Below are 19953 nucleotides of genomic sequence, written 5' to 3'. Positions count from 1 at the left end.
CGGTGGAATGATCTCTGTGCTCCTTTCTGGTTCTAGAATTCCTAATGTTTGGACTTTATTTCTTACTCCATAGTCAAGAGATGAAACGCAACAGGATTTTTTTTTTTTTAAGTGTGTGGCTTAACTATTTGACTTGATCTGAAGGACATACTCAAATTGAAAACTGTAAGGACAGGCTGAAAAGCTACAACAGGTGTGAAGAGTGGTACAGTGGGAAATTATGACTTCTAGAACTAATGACCTTTTGAAAACAGATGAAAACAGATGCAGGAAAGAAAAACATCTACAACACAAAGAAGCAGGAGAATAAAACTGTGGCCCCAGCACATATAAAATGCCCAGGGGACTTAAAACATTTACTGGATTCCAAGAATACCTCAAGGAAGTAGATACATGAGAATATCTGGTCCTAATAGCTTAAAGTATTTCTAAGCAATTTTGATACCCTCATGGACAAAGAATGTGAGGACAAAAGTCCAACAGAGCCAGTTAAAATCAGTGCTTAATATAATCTGGTTGTTTTAGTTTTTTAATAAACTTTACCAATTATACTCTTGTGAATTCTTGGATTAAATGATATACCCATGCATATTACTCAAAATTTAGCCAGGGATTAATAATAAAATCCAAATCCCATTATTGATATGCATCAAAATAGCATGTCAATTTTTTTTTACTGTGTTCTGCTCTGATTTCTATGTGTCTGTCTCTTATGTTCATATTTATTTCCTCTTAACCATTTTCTGAGCTTTTATCCAGCACTGAAAGGTAAGAGATACTACTTTATGTGACATGAAGTGCCCATATCACATGATTTTTTTTCCAAATATGTATAAATAAGTTTGAAGAAGGCTGTGTTTTGTTTTATCACAGGCTTTTAAACACTGATTTTTAAGTATGAAACAGAAACCCATTTCCCAAAACTAGCACCACAATGTTAGATAATAAACAATTTAAAAATGTTCATAGATCATTCTGGAATCCAGAATTGGCTGATTGTTGCTTACCTCAATATTTTAGGGCTGTTAATAATACTGCAATAAAATATACTAAAGATAAGAACAAGGGGAATTGGTTTTATTTTTATATTAAAAAAATAAAGGCATTTGGCCAGCATTTTGAAAAGCAGGTATCCATAAAGTGGTAACTAAGCTATGATGGGGCTTTCAACACAGAATACACAATAAAGCACATTAAACTTACATTGCACATTTCTCTGACTATAGCTTTTTCTGTCTCACTAAGGTCATTTTCATACTCTTTACCCTGTTGACGATCTATAGTTTCCTGAACATCCAAGACCTGGATTTGTTGAAAAAGAAAAGCAAATTTCACATGGAAAAAAACTTGTTAGTTATGAATTAAACCATCAAGGAGCTCCACTTTGTAAAACCTTTGGTTTTCTCCGTGTCTGCATATCAGAGTGGATTAATATATGGCAAATCTTTTAAAAGGGATCAATTCTACTTGATTTTCAAATGGCCATGAAAAGCAATTGTATCACTAATAGTCAATTGAATGTATCTAATTATTGTACACATTAATGAATTTAGTTAATTGGGTCATTAAGATAATGTGACTATGTCCACCATTTGGAGAAATTCTTGCTCCACTGTAAAGGTGAGCAATATAATTAACGATCTGCCAAATAATGCAAATGATATGTAGACATGGCCTATAGAAAAGAGGACTAAAGGAGATGATACTGACAGGTGAAACCGGTCAGAACCCAGGAATATGTACACAAGAACTTGAGTGAACATGAACGCTACTGGCATCACAGTTCTTGCCTGGACATGTTCCCAGGGCCTAGAAAAGGCCTATGAAAATGGTTCTTTGATAATATCAAAGAGAAAAACTGACTCCTTTCAGTGAAAATACTTGAGCAACACTTTATCTTTCATTAGAGCAGAGAAAGAAAGTGTTGGCATGAGATGCTTTTAAGCAATTTTAGAGGCCTCTGATTCCACTTCTTTTCCGTTATCTCTAAATGGATTCTAAATATTTCTTCAAATAGGTTTAAAAGTTTTCAGGCCATACTTTCTATAGGTCAAAAGGGGAGAAAACTTTGGTTTTGAGTGTAATTTTTCTCTATATCCTTTTATAAGCCAAAGCACTAATAAAGCAAAAAGACCCAAGAAAACAAAGCCCCCAAAGTAATGCTTTTCCTAAAAGCTCCAAGAATCCCCACTGAATTGTGACATTGCTAAACTCCTTGGTTCTGTTGTTATCATGGTCAATGCTGATGTTCACACTTAAAGGCGTTGCCTGAGAACTAGCACCAGTGAACAGTTGAGCCAAAATAAATGACTTAAGCATGAAGTGAGACCTTCATGTCCAGTTCATAGATAGTTTGTATGGATATTTACTGGAGTTCAGTCCTGCAATAATCTAATTCATAAACTATTCCTTTGTTAACTCAAAATGTCTAGCCATTATTACTCTGTAGGTACAACTACTTTCAGGGAGGATATCACGGTAGTAAAGGAAAGAGTCACCCTGCTACTCCAATTAGAATCCGTTCACATTCTTTATATAGTCAGAGGAAATCCTGACTATGCTCAGTGAATATTCATAGAAAACTTAACTCCTGGAACAAGCTCATTTGCCTACAAATTCAATTTCTAATGCACCTCAGAGAAGTGTACTTCAACTCAGTTAATTTCTACTAAATGAAGTGAAGCTCCAATTAATAGCATGAATTTTAAAGCAAGATAAATGTGGTGTTATTACAAGTGGGCTAATTTCTCACACTGATTTATAACACTTTTCTCCCAAACCACAGCCACAGAGTTTGTTTGTTTTAGAGCCTAGAGATTTTGGTGGTGGTGGTGGGGGGGTCCTATCAGAAGATGAGAAACTGAGCCATTGTTTTAATTCTTTCACAACAGAGAAATTTTACGTTATAAATCAGCTCTAAGATCTGTGGGCTTTTGAAAACAAAACACATTGAGTGGCTACAATTCTCCTTTTAGGCTGTGATATCCCTAAGATGCATTTCCCAGAGGCAGTATGTCCCATAGGCACATATTTCTGTTTCATGACACAGTTAACTCATGGAAGCAAATGTATTTTGTATTCAAGAGCCTCCCCTTGGCCAATAAAGATGCTTCAGTTGCTCAGTACTACCCATCTGCCGAGTGAGGACACTTAACATGTTCTGATTATAACATAATTATTTTTCTCTCTTAAGATAAAAATTTTATATGAAAATTCGAGAACGAATTCAGAGAAAATTGAAGAGCTCCTCCTTGCCCTTCCCTTCCCTTTTAAGCCATAGGAACACAGGTGCAATGAAAAATTGAGGAAAGATTGCAGTGCTATCCACTATGCTGATCTGACTCAAACTACACTTGCCACTTAATAAGGCAATGGGCAGAAGCAGTCTTCAATCCGAAAAGCAGAGCAGAGTATGTGCAGATGCTAATAGTACAGGACTAAAGACACTCATTTTTTCTAAGATGCTCTTCCGATAGCTAGCGTCTGGTTCATGCTCAAGTTAACAGCCCGTTTATCAGGCTGCTCGTGCTGCACGACATCCAAATGCTGCTGCCCAGAGCAAGACAGTGGTCAGTTGATAAAACAGCCCCCACTGGCTGCACAGCGGTGCCCCTCATTCTGCTGTGCCATCCCATGTGAATTCCTCTCGGTTCCTCCCTTGGTGAGTTATTCCAACCAAGACAGAAGTGCCAAGTGCATGGCCCTGGCCAGCTGCATGGTTCTGCTACCTTCCCTCATCTGCAATCAGTATATGCTTGGGAGAAGCAGCTCATTTCATGGAAGTTACAGCAAAATATAACGGGGGAGCTATATCTCCTGCTGAAACCAAATCCAATACATATTCTGAATTTCTTATCTGGTTATTTGCTTTATGCATGCCTCAGAAAGGGTGGCCCACTCCAAAAGAGTGCATCTTAAGGCTGCTGATAAATCATTCCAAAACCAAAACCATTTTAGTAAAACTGTGAAACTCCTAGGGCAAGGGCACGACTGAAGCATGCTACCTACCTGATAGTTCCAAAAGCTTTGATCAAGGCTACGTGTTAGGAATTACAGATAATTTGAAGGACAGTGAGTCATACCTTGGAACTGATAAAATTTCAGGGAACTGTCCTAATTGTTAAGGTGATTTTTATTGCCTGTATCAGTTTCTTCTCTTAGATAATATATTATTAATTTTATTTATGGTGCTTATCTATTAGAAAACTCACTATTGGTTAAGAAAATAAATAATACATTTCAGTTGGATCTTTTTGGCAGATACTTGGAAGATCTGAAGTAAAAACCAAAAATAAAACTAGCTTTATGAATAAGACCCTCTGTTTTCTAACACTCTATGGAACAGCATTAACTAGAGTTTGAAGACCTAATTTCTAGTTAATGGGGGACAGAGGAGGTTTTTAGTTCAAGATTTTCTTTTAGTCATGGCACCATGTACTTCACTTGCATGAAGAAAGAAAATTCAGGTATCCTTCCTTATTTTGACCAACCCTTGAGACCCTCTTTTGAAATCATGCATGCTAAAGACACTGCCCATCAAATACCCAGAACAAGAGTTTACACACATGGATATACATGCACATCAGACTTCAACTTCAATGCAGAGTGATATGAATCACATTACTCAAAACAAAATGATAAAACTAGAGATTTTTCAACCGGAAGTACTCAAACTCATAGTTGCAAAAAAAAAAAAAAAATTTCAAAAATTAAAGTCTCTACGGTTAAAACAAGACTGTGAGGACTACCAGACTAGAGCGAACAAGCCACGACACAACTGAAATTCTGGATCAACGGTTGGACACAGTTGGTTACCTTAAGAGAATGTACCACGGGTTCAGGCTGCTGAGAAGGTGTGGTATGTCCACTGAAGCTAGCTGGAGAGTTGGGTGGACTGTTACTCCCATCAGCCCCAGATGACAACCTAAAAGAACCCTTAGTAGAAAATCAACAACTTTGTTATTAAAACAAAAGTCGTCTAATAACTGCATAGATGTCATTCAGTATTCAATTTCACTGCCAAATGAGAATCAGCTGCTTAGTTACGTTTTTTCTAGCCTGCCCTAAGACGCTCTCAACCTGTTAATTGGAATATGCTTGCTGCTTGACCAGCAAGAACACTTAAGCAAGAGCCATCACTATGCATGTCCAGATGTCATTCCTGATTAGCCAAAGAGAACATGCCCCCTCAGGAATGCCCATTAAGAACATTTCAAGAATGGATTTTAAAACTTAAAGATACTCAAGAGTAGGGAATTTGCGAGATACTCAGCAGCTGAGTTAAACATGCTCACTCAGCAAGACAAATGGTATATTCCATATGTCTCAGGAAATATGCACACATCCCTTTCTTGCATTGGAGAAACGGCGTGTCTTATAAAACCCTTCTTGGAGGCAAAGACCTAAAGCGGAGCATTTTCCAAAGAGATTTACCCAAACTCAGCATTTGCTTTAAGGAAGAATTATTTTTGTTTAAGACAAAAAACAAAAAACAAAAAACTATGGCCACAAATTACATATTTGTACTTATGTGACTCTTTGCTGAAAAAGCAGCACTCGGGCATGATTAACTTGGTCTACAAGAATCCTCGCCACCCATACAGGAACTGGGAAAAAGTAAAACTTCAATTATGTCCCCTCCTAGAAAAAGCAGCCAAATGGGAATTTCCTGAACCTGTTCTTATGGAGATCATGATACTCAAAGGGCCTGAGAGAATTTAACTTCTGCCCAGCAAATCTACAGATTTTCTTCATGCCTAACAGATTAATAACTGCTCTATTTCCCTTGATCTTATGGCTCTAATACCCTGAGAAGGAGCCACTGAGGGTAGCTTCATAAAGGAAAGACACAACTGTGCTTAGGGACATTTATTTTCCAGCACCTACAGAAGAGCTTCTGTGTTGTGCATTTTAGGGATGGGAGGGGAGGATCTGAGAGCAGCAACAGGTACAAGTATGGGTTTTACACAGACCATATTCTTTGTAGAGAAGTTGACAACTTCCATTGATTTTCACAAAGATGGTCATTTTTGCAGTTTGGAGAATCTTCCCCCTTCCCTTGCCACTCTTTCTTCCTACATCCTTGAAGGCTATCCTTGCCATGTCAAAAGTCAGCTGGAGCCATGTTCTTTTCCTTGCTCAAAGAAATTTGCAATCAAATTGGGAACTGCCCCCATCCTTACTAACCACCAGGGAGAGGAAGCTGTGGAATAGGACATTTAGGGGACCTCTCCAGCTTTGTCCTCCACTGCTACTAATAATTATGTTAATAGCAGGTGATGACACAGGAAAGCCAATTATGATAGTCCCAACACCTTCTGGGGGGAGAATTTCTATGTTTCCCCGTATTTGTAATTCAGATCAAATCAGACATAATAGTGCCCGAAACAAATAATAGAAGGAAACTTATTAGAAGTTTTAAGGTGGTGAAGGGGCCCACCATTCCCCCCAACATCACCACCAAATTTTGGACACCCTTTTCCTGTATAGAGATGAAATGTTTCCAAAATGAAGGAGTTCTAAAGGAAGCTCTTCTCTGAAGAGCTCTGGTTCCCTACTATTCTCTTTCCCTATCTGCTTCAAACTTCTCATTTAGGACCCTCCAATGCAATGCAGGTGGCCCTCTGGTTGCTAATCTCACCGGGCAGGCCATAATTTTCAGCTATCCCTCCTTCCAGTCCTTCCTGTCCAACCTTCTGCTGCCCAGTACTTCAGTTTCAAATGTTCCCTTCCCAGAGCGGCAAAATGGTAGGCATACCAATTCTAGCATGCTTTTGCTTGGGTGTGGGGCCTTTGATCTTTTGGGGGCATTAGATTTGAAAGAATGTCTAAAATCAATGATAACTGGTTTCCCTAAACCAAATCCTTTGGGTACGCTAGCATTGTTAAAACATAAGGAGAGTCCTGTTCTTCCCTTAAACACTACTTTTTGAAGTCATAACAATGGCTAAAGTCGGTACTGCCCAGTGGGGAAAACTCATTCAGGGATTAAAGTTCTCCTTCAAGTCTCCTTCTGTGCCAAGGACTAGTTATCACTGGAAGGATCATTGTTCGTATTTTATGTGGTTTTTGGTAAAGTCACAAAGGTAAGCAAATGCCTGGTAAAGCTGTATACCAACAGGTGCTCCGTCCTTTTCTAGATTATAACACAATCAAGCACTTCATTCAATCACATCCCATTTAATTACTCTAAAATAAAAGGCCATGTATCTTTGTGACCGATATTTAAAGAATTATCTAGGTTCAATCAATATCCCCTCTTAGTTGACTAATACATTTTCACATAACTGTTTTTAAAATATGCTGAGTGGAATGCTAGTGAAACAACTGATTTCAAACAGTCCCTTGGAATTTATAATAATAACGTTAAGCCTGTTTGTTTAAATTGTGGCTTGGCTGCCTCAGAAGACAGGGAATTTAAAAAGGAGAAAATCTTAATAAAACTGGAAATGTGATTCCCAGCTTCCAGGTTGTTTTCCAACGACACGTGATTGCATGGTGCACGCACCACCTCTTGGGTCAGCGAGCTCTTTTAAAAGGCGAGGAATAATTTTCTGGGCTGGTCTACAGACAATTCATTTACATGGCCAGGGATCTTTTAAACTCCTTTTCCTGAAAGGTGCATGGTACCTTTGTTCTCCAGTTGCTTGAGGTTACTCAACTTCCAACCCCAAGTTCAGGAAACAAACAAAACAAAACAACAAAGCAAAACAATAGCACCGAAGCTGATGGTTGAGGAGAGGAAAGACTCTAATCCCAGCTTCCCTCCCCAGAACAGACACACACAGCAACTTTCTTTCATGTGAACAGATTTGCTCTCTACCCCCCAGTGTCACTTTTCCTCTAGCAGCAAAAGCCATCTGTATGCACAAGCAAATGCAGCAGCTGACCCCTCTTCACTCACCGGGAGAGTGGGCAGGCATCGTCCTATTCCTCGGCACCCTTGCCACCACTGCAAGACCCGCCGGGCTCTGGGCCCCCAGCCTTTCTCCACATTTGAGCTGTTTCTAGTTGGAGGTTGCCTTCTATTCTGGGTGGCCTTATATTTGGAACAATATAGTACAATCACTCAGAAAAATACTCTTTCCCAAGTCTCAAGAAAGCAGATAGAACAAGAAGCTTAATGAAATGAACCACAATGACCACAATGGCAAGCTGTAACATGCACCTCGAATTAGGGAAAAAAAATAAAAAAACCGAAGTCCTGTCTATTAGAGCTAATAATGATTTTTTTAAAACGCTTTTGACTAATGCTTAAGTTATTGAAAAGAGATAGGTGATAATGCCAAACTTCCAGAAAACACGGAAGCTATTTAGGCAACTTTGTTCATTTGGTTTTACTTGTGAGAAACAGAGAATTAACCGTTTAGACTTCTTCGTGTTTAAAATTATTTGAAATGCAATTGGGAGCACTATGCTCTTTTGTTAAGAAACACAAGGTGGGTAGATATATTCACCAACATTTAGAAAAAGTGACACTGTATCAAATTCTCAGCAACATTTGTGCACATTGAAGACGGTGTAATGAGCTAAGAGGTCATCGCTGCATTAAAATAACTATTTTACATGGGCTGTATACATCATTATCAAAATATCTATTAACCACTTAATCTCCAAATTTCTATACTTGTTAGAACTAGAGATACCAGATAAATAAAAATTTTCAGTTTTTTTCTATGGCTAAGTAGCATAATTCTATTAAAATTATCAGAAGAAAACAATTTCCTCTCCCTGACAACTTACACTAAGACCCTTATCTAAATGTGCCCATCTTAATAAGAATTTTTTTTTAAATATAGAAAATTCACCAAATAGTACTCAAATTCTGGTGTCTGAATGTTTAATTTTAGGAGGTTGAAAAATGACAACATAATTCTTCAATTCCCACTGATCTCTTTTTGTAGAAGTGTATGCTGTGTTGTGAATAGCACTGGCCTAATTTCCACTCTTCTCCAACGTTTGGAGGCTGAACAATGAAAAAAGAGTAATGATGACCAAAGCTGGTACTCACAAATCTCTCTTCTGAATCTATGGAATCAGTAGAACCGGTTACCTATTAAATAAGTCAGCCACACATAGTCCTCACATGTAACAGAGCAAATTATATATTTAGACTATGATGATCATTTCATTGTTAGCAACACGGATTTGAACATGGCTCTTTAAGTGATCATCTCATGTTGTCAGTATCTCATTTCTTCCCATCAAAAGAATTCTATCCAATAATTTATAATGTGGTTTACAGCTTAAAATCCACCTCTCACCCATAGTTCTATTTCTGAGGTAATCATTAAAAAGTACCGCTTTTTTTTTTTCCCCCTTACAAATGAGTCCTATCTTCCAGATTTGGTTCCCTTCATTACTTAAACATCTTAAACATCTCTCAGATTTTACATTTCCAGATTCAATGACTGAGTAACACATACAGGGATTCCTACTTCCCTTTTCCTTAATGTGCAGTGAGATTGAATCTCAATGCCTCTCCAATGTAACAAGCTCATTATCATAACCATAAAATCTAACATCTATAACTATTTAGAAGCCTGCTGGAAGGAGCAGCCCTTTAGCTACAGTATATCCCCACTTTTGTAAAGTAGATACAACACGACATAATAGCTGTGCCTTTCAGCATCTTGTAAACGGTTCTTTTAAAACATTATATATAGATTGCATAGATTATTAATGTCATAAGAGGCGGCCGTATATATGGGCCAGATTTTCGTGGAAGAATAAACTACTTGATGGTATAGCCATTTTAATTTTAAAGGGAAAAATACTCTTCGAATGAGTATTGACTTTCTACTCATGCTAGCAACTTTAAAAACAAAACAAAACTCCAGGTCATGCAAAAATGTATTCTGGACTGGCCATCAATTTGACCTTCGAGTACATTAAATGGTATTTATGTACTAATGAAAGCTTAGCTCTACAATGGTCAATCACGCTATTTTCTGAAGGCTACCTCATAAAACATAATAAGCATCATTAACTCTATAGGAAGAATTGTTTTTGGCAACTTCAGAGCTTGAAGCAGGAGAGCCCAGATTCTGGCTATCAACCAGGAGAACAACCTCAGACCTTAAAAAAGTCATTTTCTATTTTTTGAGGAGTTCTATTTTTGCTTGGTTTTGTTTTCTGCAGTTTTCCAAAATTCCAAACTTATAAAGAATGCCTGAATGACCCTACTATTCCCCTAGACGTCTGTGTACTCGTCAGCCACTTTATATCCAGGTACGTAGCATAACCCATAAATTGATTTAGGTAGCAGGAGGACCACTCTAAATGCTAATAGCAAAGTAATGCTCTGTGTCAAGACTGAGTGGGAGGTAAATTATAGATTACTTACTATGTGGTAAGTACTCATTATAGAGATCATGTAATCTAATGCTATAAGCAAACACCCTATATCAAGACACAAAAATACCCCTTACTATCACTGAAGAAGATAAAATGTATTGATACTGTTATGCCTCTTATCACATGATATCCAGAAGATGTTTTTGTAAGAAAATTGGAACTTGAGATATTTTCTACTATTGTCCTTACAATACAGACTTCTCCTCAGAATTAAGAGAACAAAAGAAGCCACTCAGTTTTTAAAAGATCATCTAAAGAATAGGAAAATATATTAATTATGGTCTTGTTGGATAAAATTATTATAATTCATAATAGTAGTTTTAAGAGAACCAACAAGAGGAAGTAATTGTGATTAAGTTGTCTTCTTGCTATTTTATGGTTACATTTCTTTTATTGTTATTTTAGTTGGCATTCTGGAAGCTTCCATTCTTTGGCCTTCCAGAAGTACATATTAAAAGTCTTTAACACAAAAAATGTGTTTTTATATTTAATCATATAAAATATAGGCTTCCCATTTAGATATAAATCAGATGTAATACATTTGTAACAAACTTTGGAGCCCGGCCCTCTTACCTATTATAGGAAGCCAACTATGGAAAGCTAAAGATTGATCGGCTAAAGTGGTTTCCTGTTAGTTAAAGATGTTCAATTTTTAATAAGGTCTGAAGCTAGGTCAAACTATCATATGGTACATCAGAATGCATACCTAGTTGAAGAAGGAGGATGAATTTTCTTTCCTTCTTATGGGACAAAGAATGATGCTTTGTTTCATTTCATCAGGAAAGTACTTTGTTCAGTTTGACCAGTCTTCATTCTGACATACTTTTTATGAAACTGCACTAGCACACAAACAGAAGCTTTCGAGGTTACCTTGATAGATCTTTTCCAAAAGATTCGTGTGAATGAGCACAGAAATGCTGAGACCCTCTGCTCTAATACAGGACAGTTAGTTGGCTGTATTCAAAGTGTATTTTTTACTTTTTTTAAAGATTTTATTTATTTATTTGATAGAGATCACAAGTAGGCAGAGAGGGAGAGGGGGAAGCAGGCTTCCCGCTGAGCAGAGAGCCCAATGTGAGGCTCGATCCCAGGACCCTGAGATCATGACCTGAGCCGAAGGCGGAGGCTTTAACCCACTGAGCCACCCAGGCACCCAGAAAAGTGTATTTTTAAAATTGAAATGAACTAATGTAAGGAATCTCTTCAATACCAATTTAAAATAGTAAGCATTTTCCTAGATTTATGGCTATTCATTTATTCACTTACATATTTACTAAGCAGCTACCAAGGTAATGTCCCATGCTATGCCAGGTAGATATCTAATCCAGTAACTTCTTGTGTAAAAAAAAAACAGCACAGTAAGTTCAAGTCATTGACTTTAGAGGTCCCACTGCCTGGGCTCAGAATCTTGGCCAGACTCCGAGCCTCAGTTTCCCCATCCATAAAGTGTGGGTACTTATGATACAAGGGTGCCTCACTCGATGAGGCTACTTATATGAAAAGAGCTCTTAAAATGGTGTCTGGCTCACATCAAATGCTCTGCAGCAATTTGTTGTCCTTATGAATGTGTTTGCTTTGCTTATCAACACATTTTATAATTTATATGTCAACCTACTTTCATATGTTCATTATCCAGAGTAGTTCTCAACCTGAGGTGAGCTGGCCCTCCAACAGGGACATCTGGCAAAAATGCAGACATTTACTGGCTGTTAAAATTGGGCAATTTCTGTGGGGGCATTTATGGGTTGAGGCCAAGGACACTGCTGAATGTCTGACAATGCCCAGGTCGGCCCCCACGACAAAGAATTATCCAGCCCCAAAGGTCAACAGTGCTCAAGTTGAGGAAGTCTGATTCAGAGAGGGAGAACTGCACTGGAAAACAGTGAAGCCACATTTCTGGCAATAGCTTTGTAGATTCTGCAGATGAGGGTAAGTGTCCCCCCACCCCCCCCCCAATTTGGTGATTGGGATGATTTTAAAGGAAACTCTCTCAGCTTCAGCCCTCAAGTGGTCTAAGTATATAGACATCTACCTTACCACCCCAAATAGGAAATTACTCTAACAGAAGGGAAAGAATTAAAAACACCCCAAACATCCTACCGTTAACAATGCTAGCAGAAACACAATACAAATGGGCAGCACAGGGCAGCGGTCCAAAGAACCAAGAGCTCTCTGAGAGGAGACCGAGAGCATGTTGCAAGCACCTTAAGAATCCCACAGAGAATTAAATTGGCAGAAGGCGCTTTTCTGGAAATGATGAAAAGAAATAAAGCTTCCTTAGCAATATGGCAGGTAGAGATCCGGCACTCAATTTTAAGCAGTCACACTTGGAAAGAAAACAATTGCTAGCCAATAGAAATGAGGGCCCTGACCCATGAAACAACATCCCAGGGCAGATGAGAGAGAGCATCATGTAAGGGAAATCAGAGAGAAATCCCTACCCGACCAGCGACCACTCTCTCCTTCACTTGTGGCTCAGGGTTGTATTCGGTCTATGGGTTTGCCTCCTCAACAGCTGGATGACTTCCTGAGGGCGTGTCTGAGTCCCCAGAATACTCAGCCACTGAGCTCCTGCTACGTTAGGACTCTCCTAAATGCTGTCATTTAAAATATTCTTCAAGCGGGGCGCCTGGGTGGCTCGGTGGGTTAAAGCCTCTGCCTTCAGCTCAGGTCATGATCCCAGGGTCCCTGCTTCCCTTCCCTCTCTGCCTGCCTCTCTGCCTGCTTGTGATCTCTGTCAAATAAATAAATAAAATCTTAAAAAAAAAATTCTTCAAACTACTACATATTAATATCTATTAAGACACTAACTGTTGGCCTGGTGCTGTTCTCAATAATTTAATAATTTATGCTCCATAATTTTTGTGTGGGGGTCCTAGAGATCTGTTCTGTGCACCCACTACTTAGTTCCTGGGCTGCAAAGAGATCCTGGGGAGGCTCTGGTTGTCTGAAATGGCCCAGGGTTTGGGCTGAGGTGGGGGGGCGTGGGGGGGATTGGAATAAAAGTGTGTTAATATTAATAACTGATACAGATTGAACCGGTGTATACCAGCTTAAGGTCAGCTCTGTACTCATTTGACTTTCTCCATTTGAGGCATCTAACTGTGGCCCCAAGAGTTACATCCAGTCTGCATCTAGAATCATAACCCAAGGGTTGAAACTTGGAATTTTACAAAGTCTCCTAAAGAATTTGTGGAGAATTACGGACCATTCACTTTGGAATACTATAGGAGTCATGCTATAAATGAAATGCAATAGGGCTCCAGAGAAATACAGTTGTCAAGAGAATAGTGTATTTCCTGTTCTTTCTTCCATTTGAGTTTGGGTTCAGTGATACTTTTTTAGATCTCATGCTTTTCTTGATACCATAAAACAATACGATCCAGAATGTCACTCTCTTGATTCTGGTTCCCATTCATTCATATTCATATTCTCTCTCCCTCTCTGATCCTGGAATAGATTATCTTAAAAACTTGCTTCAATCCTGGCTTTGCTGATGCGTAAGTAATGATCATGAGAACTTTACTTTCATTGTTTAACAGATGCATATCATTACTTGGACCACTCACCTTAAGGTAAACTGATAAGAATCTGGCTCACAGCTCAATTTTAAGCCCTGTCACATTTATCATGTATCTTAGAGCTCCTTGAGGTCACTGTACTTGACTTTTATTATCTTTGTAATTGTGATCGCTAGTACCCTATCTGTACATAGTAGTTGCTCAATAAACTTAGTATATTACTGGGTGGTCAAAATCTAGGTGTGAGATTGTGACTTTTCCTTGATCATCTCAAGAACAGTTGTGTCAATGCTTTCCTTGTGTGTCTATACATTTGGTAATTAGAAGCCACTCAACTACTTGCCAAGTAAGTGAAGCACACCTCTAGAGTGCTAGCATGGCCTGAATCAAGAAGGGAAACTCTGGGTCTTTGATGGTCCAGATTTTGGCAAGTTAAACTCTGACTAAATTCCCATTATTTTTTGTTGTTGTTATTCTCATTACCCAGTTACTCATATTTGAGCAAAATAAATTCATGCTGAAAAATCTTCCATCACTTCTCTTTCTAAAGCTCAAATATGTTAAGATAGCAAATGAAAAGATCACTGGGGTTGGTTAGCAGACCAAAAGTAGAAAGAGACTTAGACCGGGGCATCCAGATTATATGCTGGTTCTCATCAAAATCATTATGTGATGCCAAACATTAAGTGGTGAAAATAAAGTAATATCAAAAGAGATATTATTCTCAATTTCACTAAGTGCAGGCCAATCTGTAAGAATCCAGGTGTTCCCAGCCAGGGAAACCAGAAGATAATATTTATTCACTCATACTCATTTCTTATGCCAAATAATGGCTAAGATTGAGGTCTGTAGAGTCACAGAAGAGACGGTAAAGAGCTTTAACTCAAAGAACCTAAAATTTTAGACATTTGCCCTGTTCAGGGAAACAGAAGTCATTCAGAAGGATGTGAGGGGCAGAGTAGCAAGTACTAAGGCTGACAAGAAAGGCAGGAGTCCGATTGTGGAGAACCTTCTACAACACATGGAGGATTCTGTGCTAAGGCATGAACTGTGATAAGACCCAGTTTGTGTTTTAGAGACCCTTCTAGTAATAACGTGAAGAATGATCTAGGTGGGACAAGGCTAGCTGGGATGAAGTCCAATTAGGAGATCATCAAAGAAATCCAAATGAAAAGTGATCACTCTCTGCTCACCAGACAACAACAGAAGGAATGAAAGGATAATATTGATGGACTATAGGGCAGGACCCCGTGAGCCTTCATGGTAATCTGAGTCCAGGATGGGTCCCTGGTTTCTGGCTGGGCACTGGCTACAGGGTCATGTGGTTAACCAGGCCAGAAAATGCCAAAGCAAGTCATGTATCTAATTCCTTCATCAGATTTGAAAATCAATATGAAAGAAGTAATTAACAATATAAAGCCCCGAAACATCTCTCTCACAGACACCCCTACAGTGGTTTTCTTCTGACAGGTAAAAGAATTTGCAAAATCTTTAAACAGATTGTAACTTCATGCCATGATGAAAATATCCCATCAAATAATACTGTGTTCTTGGGAGAACAAAGTAATTTTGAGATACCTGAGACTCCAGGTGAAACTTGCAGATATAGAAATACAGTTTCAAAAATAAAATAAACTAAATGAAAGTAATTACAGAGATTAACACGATGCCTTTTTACAAGAATTAGAGAAGGCAAATTCCAGAAGAAAAGAATCCATATCTTGAAAGGGCTAGGACAGCAAACACCATGTATCTCTGTAGCCAGAATGACAGCAGACAAAGAATAACAATGAAGGCCTGATTTAAAAAAAAAAAAAAAAAAAATTAGCTGTTAAACAATAGGTAGGAAATGTGAACAATTGCATTTACGTACATTCTGCTTCTAGGTAATGAGTTTATGTGCTTAGTTCTTGTCTTTTGTTAACCATATAATCCTCAGTGAGAAACACTCAAATTTCTAGGGAAAAAAAATGATACATTTAAATGATTCTCCAATCAGGTTGACATCAATTAAATAGTGAAGATTGATGGCATTTTTGTTGAGAAAAACATATCTGAAGACTTTTAGGGTTATAAGGATGGGGGTTGAGGAGGCTGGAGTAGGACCCAGAGTCAGGACCTGCAACTGAATGGCCAGTGTAGGCGCCCAAAGCAAAAAAGGAACTCGGGTTAACACTGCATTTGGCTTGCTGAACAGAGTTGACTGATGCTGGTGTTAAATCCCTCAGCACTCCCCAGAGCCTGGTGGTAGATGTGCTCAGTGCTAGAGCCCCACGGACTAAATGACTAGTTAAGAGAAATACTTGTTGACTAAGAACTGTGACTCTATGAGGTGGTGTTGGCTGCCCTGGCTTTAGCAAAAGGAAGAGTCTTCTTTTTCCTCTTTTGCTACAGGCTCCCGCACAAAATGGGAAGGTCAAGATAAGAGAGCGGTAGCACCAGCTTCATCCCAGGGCAGCCGCTAGAACGAGTACTTCTACCCCCAACCAGCACAGAATGCAGTTCCATCCGTGACATTTCTTGGAAGCTCCATCTTGGGAGGATTTGAAGTGGCTTTATGTGTGAAGGTTCACAGGAACAGAAGCAGCCGAAATGAATGCCGTGTAGCCTCTGCACATGAAGTGGAAATGAAATCTCTACCCGGGAGCAATGAACACCCCCCACCACCCCCCCTAGTGAGAACATCATCGGGGCACAAAAGGAAGCATCTTGAAAGCATGAGCTCTCTTTTCACAACCAGCTCTTACCAGGAAGGAAGGAAGAGACAAATAGGCTTATGTGTGTCCTACTTCATAATGTAAATAACTTATGATGAAAAACAAGAGTTTTGGATTCAAACTATGAATGCTCATTGGAGTCTAATATTCAGAAAGGTGAGTCAAGGAGTTTTAAAATAAAGGGTAAAATCACTTTGCAGAATGAGTACACAAATCATCTGTAATTCTGGGAGATTAAAGAAGTTGAATGATCCTCTCCTTCCAATCTGGACTGAACTTTCTTCTTCCCTATCTTTAAATTTTAGAGTGTCCCAGGGCACAGTTCACAAACCTTTTTCCCCCTCAACATTCATTCAACAAGAAGTTCTAATTCAGTCCCATAGCCACGTATTCCGGCCCTGACCTCTCCCTGACTTTCACCTCTATCTCTGACTCTGCAGGTGACATCTCCTCATAGATGTCTGCCTCAGATGCACCATGTCCAACACAGAACTTGACTCCCCTGTACCTCCTAACCTGTGCCCCCTCCAGAGTTCCCCATCTCCATAAACAGCACCACCAATCATACAAAATTACTTAGATCAAAACCCAAGGAGTCATTCCTGATTCTTCCCAGGGCTGCCACACTGGACCAACCCTGGGCTGTCACTTGCTGTCCCTCCTGGGGTTGTCAGTCCTCAAACTATGAAGCCACATGCAACCTCTTTCCTTTATAGTCCAGATCCAGTCTATCATGGAGCGCTCCCAACTCTACTTCAATAAATCCTCTGAATCCAACACTTCCTCACCATCTCCATGCTACCACTTAGTACAAGCTACCACCTCCCTCTCAGGCTACAGATCTAGCTCCCTAATGCCCTAATGTCCCTATGTCCTCCCCAACCTGCCTTTAACTTCTTCAGTCTGCATTCCTAGTGACCTTCTGGTAATGTAACTAGATGTATCACACCCATGCTCCGTTCCTCCAGTGGCTCTCTATGAACTAAGACCCAAACCCAAACACTTGACTTTGGTCAACAAAATCCACAGGGTCTCTTACCTGCCTGTCTCTGACCTTCCCACCTCACCTCCTGTTATTCTCCATCTCACACACTCTGTTCCAGCCACACTAACTTTCTTGTGCTTGTTTCCTCACACATGCCTAGTTCCCTGCCACTGAAAGCCTTTGCCCTTGCTGTTCTCACTTCCTGTGACGCTCTCCCTTACTCCTTCCGACCCCTCCTGATGTCACTTCCTCAGAGAGGCTTCTTCTAACTCAATGCAAAATACCCTCTCACTCCAATCACTTACCAGTTCTGTACCCTGCTTTTGTTTCCTTCAAAGTCATTATTACTTCCACATAGTACTTATTTGGCATTTTAAAAAGAATAGTCCACTAAAATGTAAGCTGCATGAATTCAGGGCTGTATTCCCATTGTCTAAAGCATTATCTGTATGCAAGAGGTGCTCACAAAGTATCGCGGGGGTCAACTATTGAAAGAACGGCCAATATAAGCCATCAGTTCTCCATGATCTACAGAAATCCCATTCCATTTTAGTTAGGGGTTGTTTTGGTTATACTAAGGAAAGCAGGAGAAGCCCACTAATCACCTATCTTTGAATGGATATCTCTGCACTAATCTAACAATAAGCGTCAACATTTCTCATTCCAAATAGCAAGGTCTCGGCTTTTGCCTAGCCTCCATGAGATTCTGGGGGTAAAAGACAGCATCAATAGCTGATACAGAAAGCAGTTTCCCCTCATCCATCCATGCAATCTCTGACCACAGCTAATGCCACAAACCAAGGCTGCCCGGTTAAAAATGTTCGTTTCTCCTGGAGTCTCTAGGGCCAAAATTTGGAGGACACTACCCAAGTAAAAGACCTGGCTGACCCTTAAAATGCACGGCTAAAATTTCCTGGAAAGTTTTGAAAAGTAACATTGCAAAGCTTTATTTAGCAAAGGCAAGTTTTAAAAAGAAATTTTTTGAAAGTTAGAATTTTTACAATAGTCTCATCCTGGAAAACAATCTGGTTAACCAGTAGTAAGTTTTCCTAAGCTAGCCAAAGTGGTTTTAAAAAAAAAAAGAAGAAAAAAAAAAAAGTCTTTTGCTAGCTCCAGAGGGAAATGACCCGGAGACTAATGAGCTCCATACTCGAGGCCTGACCCTCAGCAAGTCACTTGTTCTCAATGGAGAGGCTAAAATGGAGAGTCCTATCAATTAGCGTCATGTGGCGCCCGGGAAGGGGGACTAATAGGCCTGATTGCAAGGCACTATGAAAACATTAAGTGCTATAGAGAAGTTTCCTAATTTCCAGATGGCCATCAGTTGCCATGAAAGCAATGCGAATGCATCTGGCTCTTTTCAAGCTCTTTTCCACCCTTTGGCTCTTCTGATGTCAATCAGTTCCCCTGACAAAGACAAAAAGATGAGTGAGGATTCTTCTCGCCCTCCTATAGGTCTCCTCCTGATCCACAGGAAACACGATGGAGATGGAGACGCAAGCCAGCCTTTGCTCTCCTTTGTTCCTTCCCAAGTACCTTGCAGATCCCCATGAAGAGAGACTGCATGAATGGCCAGAGGAAGGCTTTTCCTTTTTGTCCTTTTCAAGCATAACACAGATCATCATTAAAAACCACAGATTTGACAAAGATCATGGGAGAAGAGAATATGAATGACCTGAAAAATATAGAAGTCACTTTATTCTTACTAGTGATCTCCTGATTTCTCATTCTATCATGTGATGTCCTCACTTAAAGAAAAAGGGAGATTAATTGGTTTCTGACCTCCTTCCATGCCAGAAATGGCTTTCCTCATTCACAGATAGACATGGATTTAGAATTTCACTTGTCCGTGAAGGAGTATATAGCATTTCACGTTCTTTACAAGCTACCTGTCGTGTGGTATCTATTTTAAAGACAAGCTTGCCCATGTTATCGTTTCAGCAATTGCTCTAAGACGTGTAAGGACACAAAAACAATATAATCAATCACTCATTAAAGTACAGCTTCAATCATCAGACATATGTGTTTCAGAAAAGTACAAACTTCCTATCTGTCAGTACCACAACAACTGTCCTGTAGGGGAGAACTTGCCTTTTCAGTTCAAATGCAAGCATCTTGATCTCCAACAAATTTTCCTCTCAAACCTAAGTGGCTTGTTGGAAAGAACAGCTTTGCCTCTTCCCAACTACTCCTCTGGTTCGCGCACAGCGCATTTCAAATCCCACATATTGATAACTGAGGGCTGGTTTGGGGATGACAAGCGAAAGAAACTTAAGCCAATGAAAATAGAAATAGTACTTATTGGGAAAAGTTTTTGTATATAATAAACTATTTATGCACAAATGAAAATTTGCATACTAATATGAGGGACCAA

At 39.4% G+C, this 19953-nt stretch overlaps 1 protein-coding gene across 4 annotated transcripts in view; it reads right to left on the bottom strand.

The window, feature by feature from the left end:
* CCDC85A (coiled-coil domain containing 85A) overlaps window positions 1-19953 on the bottom strand; it is a 196405-nt gene that overhangs the window by 4783 nt on the left and 171669 nt on the right. Inside the window, exons 4-6 of one of the 4 annotated variants that reach the window (XM_080813019.1) lie at window positions 7904-8038; window positions 4816-4935; window positions 1204-1302 (exon numbers count right to left, since the gene is read on the bottom strand). The exons of 2 other annotated variants lie outside the window; for them this stretch is intronic. In XM_080813019.1, coding sequence (XP_080669145.1) covers window positions 1204-1302; window positions 4816-4935; window positions 7904-8038 — 354 coding nt within the window. The remainder of the gene's footprint in view (window positions 1-1203; window positions 1303-4815; window positions 4936-7903; window positions 8039-19953) is intronic. One more of the 4 variants, XM_080813020.1, reaches the window with a different exon arrangement.

Source organism: Martes martes (assembly GCF_963455335.1).
Source record: "Martes martes genome assembly, chromosome: 9".
NCBI lineage: Eukaryota > Metazoa > Chordata > Mammalia > Carnivora > Mustelidae > Martes > Martes martes.
The sequence above is the reverse complement of the archived record's forward strand: the minus strand, read 5'-3'. Positions and strand labels throughout refer to the sequence as shown.